Here is a 16,324-nt window from a genome sequence, read left to right on the forward strand (position 1 = left end):
GGCCAGAGCTGTACCATGAAATTAATCCGCTCTACATACTTCCACTTTATTATAGCTGACAGATTTATAGAGCGACACGGCTCCCCGATGCTGAATCAGCACAAATGAATACTTGTGAAAGCTCAGGTGTTAGAATGTCCTACCGGGTGGTTGATGGCCATTGCATGTGCCTTTCCTCTTTGTTCTTCCACGGGAAAAAGATTCGCTGAGGAGGTTTCAGTTCTCAGGTGGAAAACGTCCTTCTTCTTCTTCTTCTTCTTCTTCCTCTCTTTTTGAGCTGGATTATTGGTATGAACCCACAGCAGGAAGTCTGGTCTCCTGTGATTTTTTTCTCTCTGTGGAAAGAGAAGTTTCATGGTCTGTAGTACAACGTATCCCGCCTGCCTGCCTGGGGTGGCGTGCAGAAACTTTTTATTACCGTGGAAATGAGAACGTAACTCATGACAGTCCTCGAATTAAAGATATTTCTTCTCGTTGGTATGCTCCACCTCAGAGCTGGATCAAGTGACATTTGAGGTATTAAACCAAATGACTCTCTGTAATGTGAAATGACTTGCCAGAAAAAAGTTTCACACAGAGTGTGTGTCTCTGACCTACAGCCCGACAGCAACGTACAGTCAAGAGTCAAGCTCCAGCTGTTGGGCAACACCAGGAAGATGCTGGATATCCTAAATCAATTTAACTTCATACATGTTCACAGTATACACTACCGTTCAAAAGTTTGGGGTCACTTAGAAATGTCTTTATTTTTCAAAGAAAAGCACTGTTTTTTCCATAAAGATAACATTAATCAAAAATCCACACTATACATTGTTAATGTGGTAAATGACTATTCTAGGTGGAAACGTCTTGTTTCTAATGAAATATCTCTATAGGTGTATAGAGGCCCATTTCCATCAACTATCACTCCAGTGTTCTAATGGTACATTGTGTTTGCTAATCGCCTTAGAAGACTAATATCTGATTAGAAAACCCTTGTGCAACTATGTTAGCACAGCTGAAAACAGTTATGCTGGTGATATAAGCTATACAACTGGCCTTCCTTTGAGCTTGATGTTTGAAGAACAAAATTAATACTTCAAATATTAATCATTGTTTCTAACCTTGTCAATGTCTTGACTATATTTTCTATTCAATTTTCAATTCATTTGATAAATAAAAGTGAGTTTTCATGGAAGACACAAAATTGTCTGGATGACCCCAAACTTTTGAACGGTAGTTTGTTTGTCATTTGTATTGTTTATTCTTTAATTATTATAGAAGTGGTTACTCTGTACACATGACATTTATTTCACGCCTGCCTGTCATGGGACAGTGATTCCTCCAGTTGCTCTTCCTCAGGTGTCAGACTTTCTTTTCTTTCTTTTCTTTAACGAGAGTTGTTATCCGGATGAGATATTTAGCTGTATAAATAGAATGTACTCGATTGAGAGCCAAAATAAACGGGTGAGAAGAAAGTCATCCATCTTCGGAGAACATGTTAAAGCCAAAAGAAAAGTGCACTTCGGTTGGCCGAAGCTCAATGCCAGAGGGGTGCTGATGCTGATCCACGTCTGCTGGATGAGTTGACAAGCCGGCCTCATATCCAGGGTGTCTTCTTCACACTATACAAATAAACACACTTTTTGACATCTATGAAATACAGACACGTTACTTTATTTAATTTTTACTTTATTTAAAAAGGGCTCGAGCATCACAGTGAAAATAGCGTCTCTTGGTTTATAAAGAGTGACAATACAGAGCGTAATAAAATGTCAGAAGCTGCCTCAAAAGAAATACATTTCACATTGTCTCGGGGTCCAAAGTAGAAGATATGCACCTATTTTGAGTGATTTACTAAAACACCATCAATGTGAACCTAAATTTGAAATTGGTCCAAAATAATAGACCACAAAAAAAATTCTGTAAATACTCCATTTGCACATTAACAAAAGAGTCAGTGTCAATGTGTGACACTATTTAGTCACACTAAACAGGTTTTGCCAGTAGATTTGTTCCTTTTATTGAGATAATGATCACGTTTTATATGAGAGAGGTTTACGTTTACAGAGGTAACAACAGAATCTTCTTCTAGATTTAACTCTTGAAAGTATTTTAGGAATTGATTTGAATTCACACAATGAATAACATGTGACTTTTATCATGACATAACAGTGCGTTTGGGAACTGGAGTTTAAAAAAACAACTTATTCAGCAATGTGTTGAAACAAATGAGTATAATCCTATAAAATAAGTGTCCCTTAACTTCTATCAGATTAGTGGAAAATGACCGACACTTACAGGATTATTGCACCATTATCTGCAAATTGATACGAGTGTAACGATGTGAGCGGGCACTCGGCAGACCGACCGAGGAAAAACAGAACGGAACATAGAACATAGACCACAAACAGTTTACGGGAAAAATGGTTGCGGCATGGCAACAGTTGAGGGAAAGTGAAAAAGAAAGCCCATGGGGTGCTGGGAGCGTCCAGATTGAAAGCACATGTCGGTCTCTGGGATCTCAGCTCAAACGCTGTGTTGGGTTTTGGCTCAGCGGCTCTCTTGACACATCATACATCAACCTCGGTAAAACTAGGAAGAAAAATGGAATCAAGTGTGCAATGTGGGCGACTGGTGGGCCAGATAGTTTCCCGTCACATGTAACACGATGACAGCGGCTTTTGTTTTCTATCGCCGTGATATTCGATTCACCATTGTTACATCTCGCATCGGTGGAGAATCGAAACAATACGGAGAAACAACAACAACAACACAAGGAGGACGATATCTGATTTGATCGGCCGATCTTTTTTTTTTCATCAACATTGTTAAAAAAAAAAGATTTAAAAAAAGGGTATTTCAGTGTTGAATACTGTGGAGTAACAAACCATTACATGTGTGTTGCATGACATCTTAACGATTAAGCTTAATACTGTTTGTTACATTTTATGGGCTAGCCTTCATTTAGTAGCTACGGCCTACGGTACATTGCATTAAAAAGCATTTAGTAATATAAAAATAAAACAGTTACATTTAAAATCACACATCTGATAATAAAGTGGCTCAAATATATATAGAAAAAGACTACTCAAAAACTGTTTTGCCACGATGGACACATGGTGATATGTATCATGGTCTGTTTCATGTGACAGTTCGCAGCTTTTCATCCCACCAAGGACAGGTGCTGGCATGAAAATACTGCAGTTGAATTGCTCTGTAGTCGCGATATACATTTACATTTAGTCCCTTTGTCGAGTTGAAAAAAATAAGGAACTATGACAATCTTTTTATAACAATAAATGAAATTGAAAGTCATGCTTTCACTGGTTTCTTCAAGTTGCATGTATTACTGGTAAAGTATTTGGTCTCTGTGTCCTGATATGTTCAATAACAAAAATGATGCAAGTGTTTAACTTCCTTTTCGTATTTATCAATACAATGGCACTATGGCCTTCACATAAAATCAGCTTTCTATTTCATTTCCCACATGAACTTTAACAACAGCACTTCAAATATCTCGTGACTGGTAAAAAAAACAAAAGTGTGTTTTATACGAAACAGAGGTCACAATCCCACATGTTGAATCATGCATATAATAAACAGTGAAATATAATCATGTCAATGGCTCTGACCCCGTATACGGAATATATGGCACCTCAAGGTCAGCGCTGGTTTCTTAGCAGTGTGTGTGTGAGTCTCCATCAGTGTTGTTCCTGATGCTGAAGCGAGCGTGAGGACAATTCAAGATACTGTTGTAGCACGGCCTGCCCTGATTGGTCACTTGTGAAGGGTTAACCCCACTGGACTCTGTTACTGCCCCTTGACCCCTCAGTCATGGAGTAAAAAAACTATGTGTTGAGATATTGCTGTGAAAATAACTTGGGTGGATTGAGTTTTGGTGTTTTCTAAATGAAACACTTCTTTCATAATGAATATATATATATATATATATATATATATATATATATATATATATAGTCGGGCAGCCAACAAAATCCCAATTTTAATTGCTTCTCTAGACCGGTGAGTATTTTGTTTTCCCATGACGTAAAGGTGCCATTACCCACAATGCCTTGCGTGAGCCTGAACGCTCAAATTGTTCCTTTCTAGCTGTGTGAAAGTAAGAAAATACTATATACAGACGCACATTTAGAGTTAGTCATATGTTGCACATTCAAACACACACACACACACACACATATATATCTGACATGAGCATTCATCCCACCATCTCAAGCTATAATTGCACTTGGTGCTCACGGGGAGGGACGGGGGTGACTGCGTGGGCGTCCGGAGGGGGCGGTGGCGGCGGCGGTGCTTGAGACAAGGCGGTTTGTCGGTTCAGTGCTGGTTCTGCAAGCGGTCCAGAGAGGTGGACGGGTACATTCAGCGTGTTTACATACATCCATAGCAGAGACAGGGGAGGTATACAGGTGTCGACTCGGGGGAGACCGCGCCGGACGACATTTCTTCCCTTGCGTTTAGTGTTTCTTGTGATTGCGTCTTCTCGATTTCTTCACCCTGGAGAGAGACACAGACGGATAACCTGCACGTTAGCCTGGAAAGAGAATATCTGGAGATGTACGAGGTGCATGGGGGGTCGGCGTCGCCAACAGTGGGAGGGGGGTAAATTAACAGTATTTATGCGTGTGTATGCATTAGGGTATGCAGGTATGTGCATATAAATGTTAATATGTGTGCAGGTTTTTGCATGTCTACTCGTATTTATATATATATGATTTTTTTAGTAGTACCTTTGTTTGCGTACAATGTGTACATCTTTTCCTTTGCATGTGCATATCTCGAAAACCGATAAAAGATTTGATCACAAAAACAAGAACACACATTAAATAATCCAACAAACTCAAACTGTCCAAATATTTACACCCACTTTCCCCTTTAAGTAATACATTTAAACCTCCTCCCTAAGGTTTGCGTGCACTATGTAAATGTAGCCCTGACGACACGAGAGGAAATGCTGTCGGGGAACATAATCCAGGCAGCAATCGTGATTCCTTTAAAAAAAAAAAGGTAGTCGTAAAAATCGTATTAATGTAATTTCTGTTGGTATTAAACAGACTGGGGACATGGGGGGGGGGGGGGGCCTCAGGTGTTGATGTAACTGTAACAGAGCTTGAAAAATGCTGACATAGAGAAAGCCATGCTCTCAAAAAAGTTTCTCCTTTAAAAAGATGAAGGAGAAAAAGTCAAGTTGCGATTTGCTCTTTACATTCCGACGCTTAAATCTTTAAATAAAGTTCCGGTCGTATTCACATATTTGCAGCATGTGACGCCTCATTGAATGAACTCAAAGGCTTCTGGTCTGACTCACAGTCATGATGCATAAAGGATTTCTCCACATGCGATAAGAATATATAGAATATACACTTTTATTAATCCCCAAGGGGAAATTAGTTCTCTGCATTTAACCCATCCTTAGTTATTAAGGAGCAGTGCTGCGCGCGGCCGAGAAGCAAAGGGGGGGGGCCTTGCCCTTCACACACTCACACTTGCAACTAATGGGAGAAGAGGGAGAACCACACAAACCTGGTTGCAGCGGTTGCTGCTCTTCCCTCCCACTGAGCTACAGCCGCCCCCAAACCAAGACTTGGTTTGAAGCCCTTCTGTATTCACGCATGTTCTATACTAAAACGGTAAATATAGAATATCGGAATTACTATATTGTTTGTTTTTACATTGTGCTTGAGGTGTTTATGGTGTTTTAAGAAGCACACATGCAGCCTGGCGATAATCACCACCAGACATGTTTGGAGCATTTCTTTTTTCATGAGGAATGCACACATTTTAACTGCATCGCTCATTAAAAATCGAATGAGCTGCTCCACTTTTTTTGTGTTTTTTTACTATGACAAGATGTTACCCACAATGCTGCAATCCGACCGGGACAACTCTGATGCTGATGTGCAATTGGTGATGATAATTATATAGAAAATCTCCCCCCCCAAAAAAATCTATAAATATATGATTTGGGGTAAAAAATAACATCTGATGACTCAGCAGATTTCTGAAGTCACAGGAAAAGGAAGCGGTCACACCGGTTGCAGATTCATCCCTGTTCTTCCCTCATGCCAATTCATTTACAGATAATTACTCGGCTTCTTACAACGGCCATATCAGTGATTTCAGAGAGAAAATGTCGCGGGGGAAACTGAGAGATGACCGTTTGTATTTATTCTAAGGATCTGAACTCAGCGGAGAAGAGAGCGGTACTTCCTCTCCGTCTCTGTGAGAGACAGGCGGGCTTTCTTTCTTACTTGTTTATGGCGTTCTTTAAGTACTGCTGCAGCCACTTGGTCTCCGGGTTGATGCAAACCTCCCTGTTGTTCCTCAGTTTGGCACTGTTGGACAGAAAAAAGAAGAATTTGAGTGATTAGATGCCAGTATGTCTGTTAAATGTCTTCACGCACACAGTTGTTCATGTGAAGCAGAGACACGGGGGAAGCAAAGTATTTCAGCCTAATTTTTATTTTTTTAATAAAAAATAAAAAAGGTTTATAAGGGACAGTGCACATTGATAAAAACATTGCAGTAAATGTGCCAGAGTTAGCCAAGAGGCTATTTTTCATCTGTAGTCCCAATGTTGCTGATGTTAAGCACAAACCTAAAAACATAAGATTACAAATACAATCTACAGATAAAGCAAATAAAATAAGGGAGAACAATGTTAAAACAGAATAAAAACATAATGTTAGAGATACAACGTAAAAGCATACAGACTAAATGTGATATATAACTGAAAACAGGTGAACGACAAGAGAAGACAGGTGGAGTAAACGGCCGACCAGCAAGTCAAGACATACAGAGACCGGACAACAGACAGACAGACAGCAACTGACAGACAGACAAAATGAAAGTCCAACCTGGACAGATGGAGGAGGTAGTTACAGTCTAGTGCTAACAGCTGGGTAGTAATGAACCATTTCTTTGTTTCCGCTTTAAAAGAGTTGAATGATTGTAGCTCTCTGATAGACACTGGAATGTAGTTCCAGTCAACTGCTGCTTGTACTGCGAATGCAGGATGACTGAAAGCACTTTTCCTGAAAGGGACGATACAATCCCCTCTTGCTGCACCTCTTGTGAGCCGATATCCAGTTCGTGTGGTGACAAATTGTTTGAGAGGAGAGGTCAATCCATGTATGATTTTGTACATCAGACAGACGTGCACATATTTAATCAAGTTATCCCAACTAAGCAAGTTGTATTTTTTTAGTATAGGACAGTGATGTGACAGAACTTTTTTTTAATCAAGAGATTTGAGCGTACGCTTGTATAATGACTGTAATGGTTTGAGCGTAGTGGCACTAGCATGTGACCAGGTTGTTAAACAGTAGGTGATGTGGGAAATAACCATTGAATGCATGAATGTTTTAGCTGTCACATAAAATAAATCGGCTTCAAAGATTTTAGTGGAGAACATTTTCACCTCGGGGCTTCCTTCATGGCCCAACAGCTGGCGATGTGGGACAGTCGATGGATTATATCTATGTTATTAGCTGCGTGGTCAACCAAGGTATAATAACACCTCACAGCAACCCCGAGGAAAAAGTGTGGCAGTTTATTTAAAACCGATTCCAAGAGAACTTTAGCTCCTTAGTTCGGCTCTAGAGGAATCTATTTCAAGGCATTTTTAAGGACCACATGTTTAGCTCAGTCGCTGTGCATCGGAGATGTGGATAAAGGTTGTTATTATATTGTTTGTACTCTGATTGTCGACCATTTTCCAGAGCAGGGATTTTTAAAGTCTGACACTGTAGCCCCCCATCAGGGGAAAGAGATGACTGAAAACTGCCACTCCCATAATGCTTTGGGAGATGGAAACAGGAAGTATAACGTTGCCATGGAGTCAGCTGTGGGCTACACATTTATCTCAAGTTAATTTATAGACATATATACAAATATATATATATATATATAAATACATAGATATATATACATATATATAAATACATATATACATATATATATATAAATACATACACATATATACACACATATATATATATAAATACACATATATACACATATATATGTATAAATACATACACATATATATATATATACACTCCAATGGATTTGGTTAATTTGTGATATTCATGGTCATCATGAGGTCGTCCTCAGAGTGAATCAAGGAATGTTTATCTGTGTATAGTTACGCCTCTGAGATGGAGTATGAATTTTGACACCAACATCAATCAGGTTTAACTTAATCACCTTAATTGTCTTTCACTTCACAGAACATCTTTATCCCACATGTTCACTCTCTGCAAGAATCCATTACTCACCGTTAATTTCACCACTTTATGTGGGAAAATGAGCCAAAAAGTCATTTGGATAATGGTGGAAAGGCATGTCAAATATGGTCTTTTAAAAATTAATGCACAATGAGTAACATTTATAATTCCCGAAAGCACTACACAGGTGGTTATACTGATTGTTGGGAGGTGACATTGTTTAAATTGAAGAGACAATATCCAAAAGATATGTCTTTAACTTTTTATGACAAAAGAATCTAAATAATGTCTTTTATTTTTCATGAAAGCCCACTTCAATGAAAGCTCAACGTTATCTCCAAAAACTCACAGAAATCTTCCAACACATCCCAGTTTAAACCAGAGGATTATAACGTCTAACAAGCTGTCCCCTTAATATCAGTCAAAATGTCATTTTAAGTGACTCTGCATATTTTTTATTACTAGAATATAATCCAGATTCCTTTAAAGCGGATATCATAATGTAAAATAGAAGTATCTTTATTTATTGTCGATTCCTGCTCAATAAATCAATGGGCTTTAATGTTAAAATAAGCACAATATGTCAGGATAATATCTGATATGGTTTATGAAGGCTGAGCTCAGAAACACCTCGGCTAATCTCCAAGAGCCTCGCGGCATCCGAGCTGCAAAGCGGAGGATTACTGCACATCACAGGCCGTCACTCTGCAGCTCTCTGCTTCCACTCGGGGACAGCTGAAGGAGGAGGAGGAGGAGGAGGAGGTGCACCGTGTGGCTTGTAAAGCTGTCCCCACACCGCACGGCGAACACCAGAAACCGACTTTTGATGTGGAGTTTGTCGGGTGAGAGAGAGGTTTCAAAAGAAACCCGCAATCTGGGCTCACGAGTAAGAGGAAACCCCTCAGATTGGAGAAAAAAAAACACATTTCGAGAAACAAGATCTCTCTTTTCTGTCTTTCAAACTGGAAAAATATAAAAATTCTCCTGCGAGAAAATTAGATTTTACTACACGAATGTTGGATATTTTTGTCTTCAGAATCCAACTTGCAGGACGCGAGGAGCTGAAGCCGGAGCGGGGGGGTGGGGGTGGTGGTGGTGGGGGTTAAACCGAGACCACTTGCCCGTTTCAAGTGAGTGATGACCTGTTGATGGAGCGCTGAACCAAATATTTAGGAGAGGATTTGTTCTGTTATCAGAAGCTGTTGAGAGAGTGTCAGATCTGTTGGCGTGAAGGGGGGGGGGGGGGGGGGGGGCAGTGAAGTCCCAACATGTGGATCTCACACCTCGGTGGCAAAAGGTCGTGTATGAGAGTTAACAACCCGGGAGGTGTCTCGCCTCACCGTTCCTCCTTCTCTCCGCCCTCTATCTCTCCGTCACACGGCTCTGCAAATTAAAAGACATTCCTCTGCGCCTCATCGCTGCCGTCTCATCACTGCGCTCTGATTCAATTTGAAACCCCCCCACCACCACCTCCTCCTCCTCCTCCTCAGTCCCTCCGCGACCCCCCTTTGATACGCCACCTCCCCGATTCCTCGCCCCCTCATTAAGATGCGCACACGCAAGGCAAAATGAGCAAATGGCCCCCTAAACTTACAAAAAAGAGCAGTTCAGGAGCATCGACCCAGGAATCAGCCCCAAATCCCACAAACTAACAGCCCAGTAACAGGATCTGTGTTTGCGTTTCCTCCAGGGATATCTCCCTTCCCCCCCCCCCGACTCCTCTTTTATTTTATTAGGGGTGGCCGGCTCATCCGCTCGGTGCTGTTTTGATGAATCTGCCTCCATCCTGTTTATCTGTCTGCTTGTCTGGATGACCCACCGAGAGCCCAAACCCTAATTGACTTGGCTGGAATTTGAGTTCCACAAGCAGCAGGTAGTAATTACTTCACAGCAAGTTAATACCAACGGCATGCTGGGGGCGGGTGGGTGGCGGGGGGCTAGGATGAGGGCGCACGGTGGGACACAGGGCAGCAGGGCAAGGGGGGGGGGGGGGGTGTCGTGTTACCGGCTTTCTTTCATCTGCCTGAACGGAGATATCAGAGCAACTCGCTGAGCCCCTCGTCTGAATGACTTCTTGACTCCTCTGGCAGTTTTTCTCTGGAGGGAGGTTAGAGGGAGTTTGTGTCCCGGCTGGAGCGCCGTGTGTCCTCTTTGACCTTTTGCCATTCGCTCACCCCTTCTAACAGTCATTAGCGCCCCCCCCCCCCCCCCCCATCTCCCTTTCTGGCAGAAGCCCATCGGCCTTTTGGGCTGCAAGGCTTTCTGCCGTCCCGTTTTCTATAGCGAACAAACGGATGAGGCCTTTGAGTACGTTTCTTCCAGACTGGTGACATTATATTCACTGTTGCTGGGGCAGGTTGGACACAAACAGTGTATATACGGGACACCGGGGTCAGCGGAAACACAAAGGCGATCACTTTGACCCTTAATTGTCGCTTTCTTTGCAAAACATGTACGTCCCCCTTGAGCTCAAGACGTTACCGCTTTCCTCTTTCTGAGAGGATCGTGTTGTTTTAAACTCAGGCCTCTCATTAGGAAAATAAGACGAGAATATTAACACCACACACACACACACACATCCACTTTCACTCGATCTGCACTGTTTTTACTTTTTTAGTTTGGAGTATACATTTGTTTAAACTTCCCAAATTAGTCAAAAGTGAGGGAAATATAAAAAGTTGATGCAATAAACATAATTAGGATAATGAATCAACAGGCTAATAGCAAGGATTAGACGTCATGGGACACGGCTCTAAGATGGTGTATTTATGAATAATAAAATGGAAAGTAAATGGAGATAACTCATGGTGAATTTGTGTAATGTAACAGACGCTTTTATAGCTCACAAATACATGTAAATGCCTTTTTTACCCTTGTGTTGCCTTCGGGTCATTTTGACCCGATTCAATATTTAACCCTCGTGTCGCCTTCGGGTCAATTTGACCCGATTCAATGTTTAATGTCGGTGTTCTTTCGGGAGTCAACAAACAAACATAAAGTACCTCACACTTAAACTTGGAAAACAATATTAATTCTAATAATTTTCTGGAGATTTTAATAGCTGGGGTCATATTGACCTCAAGGGTAAAATATGTTAGTAAATATAAAGGTAACAGGAGGGTTAAACATTGAATCGGGTCATATTGACCCGAAGGCGACAGAAGGGTGTAATATTTAATCGGGTCAAATTGACCCGAAGGCAACACAAGGGTTAAGTGAAACTGTTGATGGTTCACACGCGCTGCTCTCCAATCTGCTGTTGTACGATGTGTGTGTGTATATATGTGTGAGTGTATTGTCTCTTTATTATCATAACAACAAAAGACTCTTGTTGGATGTTTTTTTTAAACGATAATTTCAGAATTAATCAATCGATATTTATGATGTTATTATAAATTAACTAATCACATTTAATAATATGTACATGTCTGAAGGATTTCTGTAGCAAACGTGTAAATAAGTACCGTTTACATATACACTTTTAATATTCCTTAAGCTCTTATTTTTGTCATCATTAGGCACATTTCCACTGAGTGCTTCATCTTCTCGGCGTATCAGCATCACGACGTTCACACTCAGTCACTCAGGGACAGCAACGATATCGAATCACGCAGCGAGGATCGGACACAAAGCAGGTTCACAAAAAAATCTATTTAAAAGCCCCAAAAGGTTATTTGTCAGAGAGTTGGAGAGCAGCCAGAACTCCGACTAACACGGCTACTAAAAAGCACCTGAACACACCAACGTGTAAAATACTTCCCTTGAGTGGAAGAACCTTTCAAAACAATTCAACACACAATATGAAATACATTTCTTCCGAGTTAATCACCCAAATAAATTCACAATCATTCACTTACATGACTTGGAAGGGGCAGTTGGGTGTGTGGAGGAACTTGAGCTCCTTGATGGACCTCTGACGAACCGTGTTGAGGGTGGACCGACACCAGCACCGCTCCACCAGACTGATGGGCTTTGCTGCAAAGACACAACGAGGAAGGTCACATGTGAGCATTAGAGGTCAAACAAAAAAAATGGATAAACCACACAACAGGAAATGGTGCGATGTAGACGAGTGGTCAACGTTCAAAAAGAGACTGTTGTGTTCAGCCCACTTAATAACACACTGAACAGGAAACAGTTGTCATGAAGTTAAGTTAAATGATTCACTTTGATTTACTTGGTTTTAATCTTAGTTAACGCAATATAATCTAACCCTAACTGTAAAACCTCCACCCTAAATTGTAACGATTTACATGATGGTGTCATCTTGTCCCCATGGGTCCCCACAATGTGTGAACAGATTTATGAGTAATGCACACACACACACACACACACACACACACACACACACACACACACACACACACACACACACACACACACACACACACACACACACACACACACACACCTGCTGCATTAAATGTACAAACTGTGCAATACATTAGGAAAGAACTATAACGCTTCATTATAACGGATGCTGTTAACTTGAGGAAGAAACATTATTTCTATAATGTTTTGAAGTTCCTGATCACATCTAAATATTGTAGTTTAAAAAAAATGCATTTTAGCTCATTGTGGCATTTTACAAATAATTAATTCAATTATATCAACTCAATAATTGACAAAGTAGTGATTCAGAAGTAGATAGAGAGATTGTTTTTAAGCTTTTTCCTTTTTAACAATTTAAAAATGTCACCGTTTGTGTTCATTTGAATTAAAGTCAACACAACTTTAGTTACAAAATGATATCACAGCAGCTCATATTTCATTTCACTTGTAACTACAAGCATCACTTCCCTCAGCGTACCAAAGCATCGTGTGTGTTCTCTACTGTAACGGGCCCTTACAAAGCATGGGAGCGTATGAGTTTACCTGCTACTGCTCTGAACATCATGTTCATTAAAAAGAGATTAGCCCTTTCTGACCAGACACACACTCAAACACACATGCATATAACCCTTCACTCCGAGAGCATTCAGCGTGGCCACTCTGCAGGAGAAGGGTCCTCCTCATTCAATTTCCAATATTTGCCCCTTTTATGAAAGAGCACTCTGCGGCTCAGACGGCATCAAGGAAATCACCTCAAGTACATTCTTAAAATGATTACAAATCACCCGCGGGACTCCATGGAGGCTTGTGGGGGCCCAGAGGACCACAGACGCACACGCATAACTCGGACTACACGCAATAACAAACTGCGATTGTCGTGTTGCACTTAAGTTGCCTTTTTGAAGGATGATGGTTGTAAAAATAAAAAAGTGAAAAGATGAAGAGAAACTAAAGTGCAATACCACTCCACACTAAAGGCCCTGGAAAGGTGTTTTATTCCATTCATGTCATAGACATGTTTTAAAAGAGGAAAATGAGGCTACAGAGTGGCACTTTTTTTGTATCAATATATTCCTGCCTTAATAAATTAGAATACATGTAATCAAGTGAGTCGCGTGTAGCAAACAGACCTTTGTTCTGGGCTTAAACATATTCCCATTGATATGCATGTGTGTAATGCAACACCAAATGCTCTGCCACAAATGGCTAAATCCTCAGTAATATCAGCCTAATGATTCACACCATCCAGGGTCCTTTCTCATGTAAACTAGGGGATCATTATGCAGCACGGAGCACCGGGCCCAGGAGCGAGCATCCACTGCTATCACCGCAGCATTGTTTATCCCTAATTAGAAACTAATTAAAAGAAAGCAAAGGGAAAAGACAAATACACACATTTAGAGCTAACTCTTTTAAATGCAATCGGGGGTCTTACTGGGGTTGAAACAACGAGTTTAGCATAATGCGGGCCAGACGCCGCAACACCGTGTTGTCTCCCACCAAGGTTAACATGTGGGAGATTAATGTGGGGTCACGCTGTAAAACTGCTCTTCTTCATATGGTACATTAAGGATTTTAGTCCAAAATACTTAATACTATAGTCACTGGAAAAAATTGCAACCAGATTTATTGCTCAAATAATTAAATTAGAAAAAAAGGATCGCTTCAAATGTTTTACAAATGTGTAGTAATAATATAGATTACTAATCACAGGCAATATGATGTAATTACACTGATATACTAATGATAAAGGGTTGCAATTAACTAACCAATTACCAAAGCATTATCGTCACTTATTAATCTGCTGATTTACTACAATAATCATTTTGATAAAACAATTTTGAATTTCCAAGGGTCCAAGTTTTTTTTCAGTCTAAGATCCAAAGACATTAAATTTGCTGGCGCAGAAAACAACGACATTAATAAAACAAAAGCACATCTTTGAAAGGCAAAACAAGTGAATTCTCTGGACCTTTCCTTTAAAAACTTGCTTACAACTTAATGTGTTTAGCAGATTACTTTTCTGTGGAATTGTTATCAATTAATCGTATACTTGTTTAAGATATTCAGTAATCATTTAGTGAATGCAGATAAATGACCGATGGATCATTTTGTAATACATGTCTCTCAGTGTTGGGAACCATCTGTTGATGAGCTGTTAAACACCCGAGTGTTGGAGTGAAACCGCCACAAGTGCAACAAGGAAATTGTCCAAAAAGTCTCTTTTTCCAGCAAAAAATAAAACTTCTCAACCACCAAAACCATCAAAATTCAGTTGTCCAACAATGCCAGAAGTTAAGCTTTAAACAAACAAGAAGTTAAAACATGGAGCCAAAATTAATTTTCATTTAGATTTAGATTCATGAACACATTCACCTGATTGTCTCACTGATTCCAGAAATATGTCTCCCCACACAGCCAAGTTACAAATAATTCAAATGCTAAAAGTCTCAACGTCCCGTCATCCCCATTTTTTAAAACATCTCATCCAGCAACATTTCTTCACCCAAGAATCAGAGAAAACCCTCAAACGGGACCAAACCAACACCAATAAAAGCTCAAGTCTGCTGGACTCACCGCTGGAGGTTGGTACATGTGTGGCCACGGCCATCAGAGCCATCAGCGCCAGCAGCTTGACATCCATGGTGGTGGGCGAACGGGCTGCAGGAGGGCTGCTCTCTCTCTCTCTCTCTGCTACAATCCAGGGAGCAACTGTGACGCCAGCTCTGCTCTGTGCTGTGTTAAATCTTCAGATGGGAGAGAGAGAGAGATGGGTAGAGAGAGAGAGGGAGAAGGGAGTTCCATGTTCTCAGCAGGGAGGGGGCAGGGTCCCAGCATGAGAGGGGAGGAGGGGAGGGGAAGGAGTGAGTTTAGTATCGAGACTTCCTCGATTTGAAACATGTTGGCTGGGAATCAAGGAGAAAGGGAAAAGACAGACGGGAAATCTCTCTATTTCTCTCTCTTTGCCTGATTTCTCTCCATTGTCTTTGTCTTCTTGCCACCTGTCTCTCTCACACACTTTCTCTCTCTCACACACACACACACACACACACGCGTTTTCGTTACTTTTGGGTATTACATTGAGAAAAATTAATTTCCTGGAGACCTACCAAGTCTACAACCTAAAATGTTATGATCTATGTTATGGGGACGTGCATTATGTCCCCACAAGGAAGGCGAGTCCCCAAAATGTGTCAACAGATACAGGTCCCCATTAGATGGGTAAAACGCGCCAAGACACGCACACACACACACACACAGACAAAACACACACACACACACACAAACACACACACTCACACACAGTCCTTACTTTCCATCGCCAGGGCTCCCTGCTGTTGCACTAACATTGTTGTATATTTCAGCTTTCTTATGTCATCCTTCCCGGCTCATATCCACGGCGCCTGGTTCATGTCTTTATTTAATTCTCTGGGTTTCATGTCAGTTTCACCGTCTGCTCCGTAATGGCACTATTAAAGGACTGTTTAGACTTGCCATCTGCATCATTAAAATGAGAATAGGAGAATCTGTATTGAAAAAAAAGAGTCATGTTTGCAACTGACTAATGTGACTCTCCAGGCCAAGATTCTTTTTATTTTTTTATAAACAAGCTGATATTTTTTAGAGGAAGCTTCTGTGATGGGCTGCTGTTTGTTTAGTAATGAATGAAAATGATGAAGACATGCAGATTTGTTTCTTCACAGCTTCCAGTTACATATTTAAAAGGAGGAAGAAGAAAAAACTGTTAACAGTTCTAA

General features: G+C 40.7%; 1 protein-coding gene across 1 annotated transcript; it reads right to left on the reverse strand.

Moving 5' to 3' along the window:
• Positions 1-1,654: 1,654 nt before the first annotated feature.
• cxcl12b (chemokine (C-X-C motif) ligand 12b (stromal cell-derived factor 1)) lies at positions 1,655-15,284 on the reverse strand. Its single transcript, XM_056410200.1, has 4 exons — positions 15,144-15,284; positions 12,092-12,209; positions 6,258-6,341; positions 1,655-4,503 (listed from the first exon to the last, which is right to left on the reverse strand). The coding sequence occupies exons 1-4, from the start codon at positions 15,208-15,210 to the stop codon at positions 4,464-4,466; spliced, it is 309 nt and encodes a 102-aa protein (XP_056266175.1). The 5' UTR covers positions 15,211-15,284; the 3' UTR covers positions 1,655-4,463.
• Between the last annotated feature and the right edge of the window lie 1,040 nt (positions 15,285-16,324).

Source organism: Pseudoliparis swirei, chromosome 24 (assembly GCF_029220125.1).
Source record: "Pseudoliparis swirei isolate HS2019 ecotype Mariana Trench chromosome 24, NWPU_hadal_v1, whole genome shotgun sequence".
Lineage (NCBI taxonomy): Eukaryota > Metazoa > Chordata > Actinopteri > Perciformes > Liparidae > Pseudoliparis > Pseudoliparis swirei.

Excerpts from the sequence above, each read along its gene's own strand:
- cxcl12b (XM_056410200.1), bottom strand. The coding sequence starts at position 15,210 with ATGGATGTCAAGCTGCTGGCGCTGATGGCTCTGATGGCCGTGGCCACA. Across the intron at positions 6,342-12,091 it reads AACTGCCCCTTCCAAGTCAT|TGCCAAACTGAGGAACAACA; the intron begins GTAAGTGAATGA and ends TCTGTCCAACAG. Across the intron at positions 4,504-6,257 it reads TTAAAGAACGCCATAAACAA|GGTGAAGAAATCGAGAAGAC; the intron begins GTAAGAAAGAAA and ends GTCTCTCTCCAG.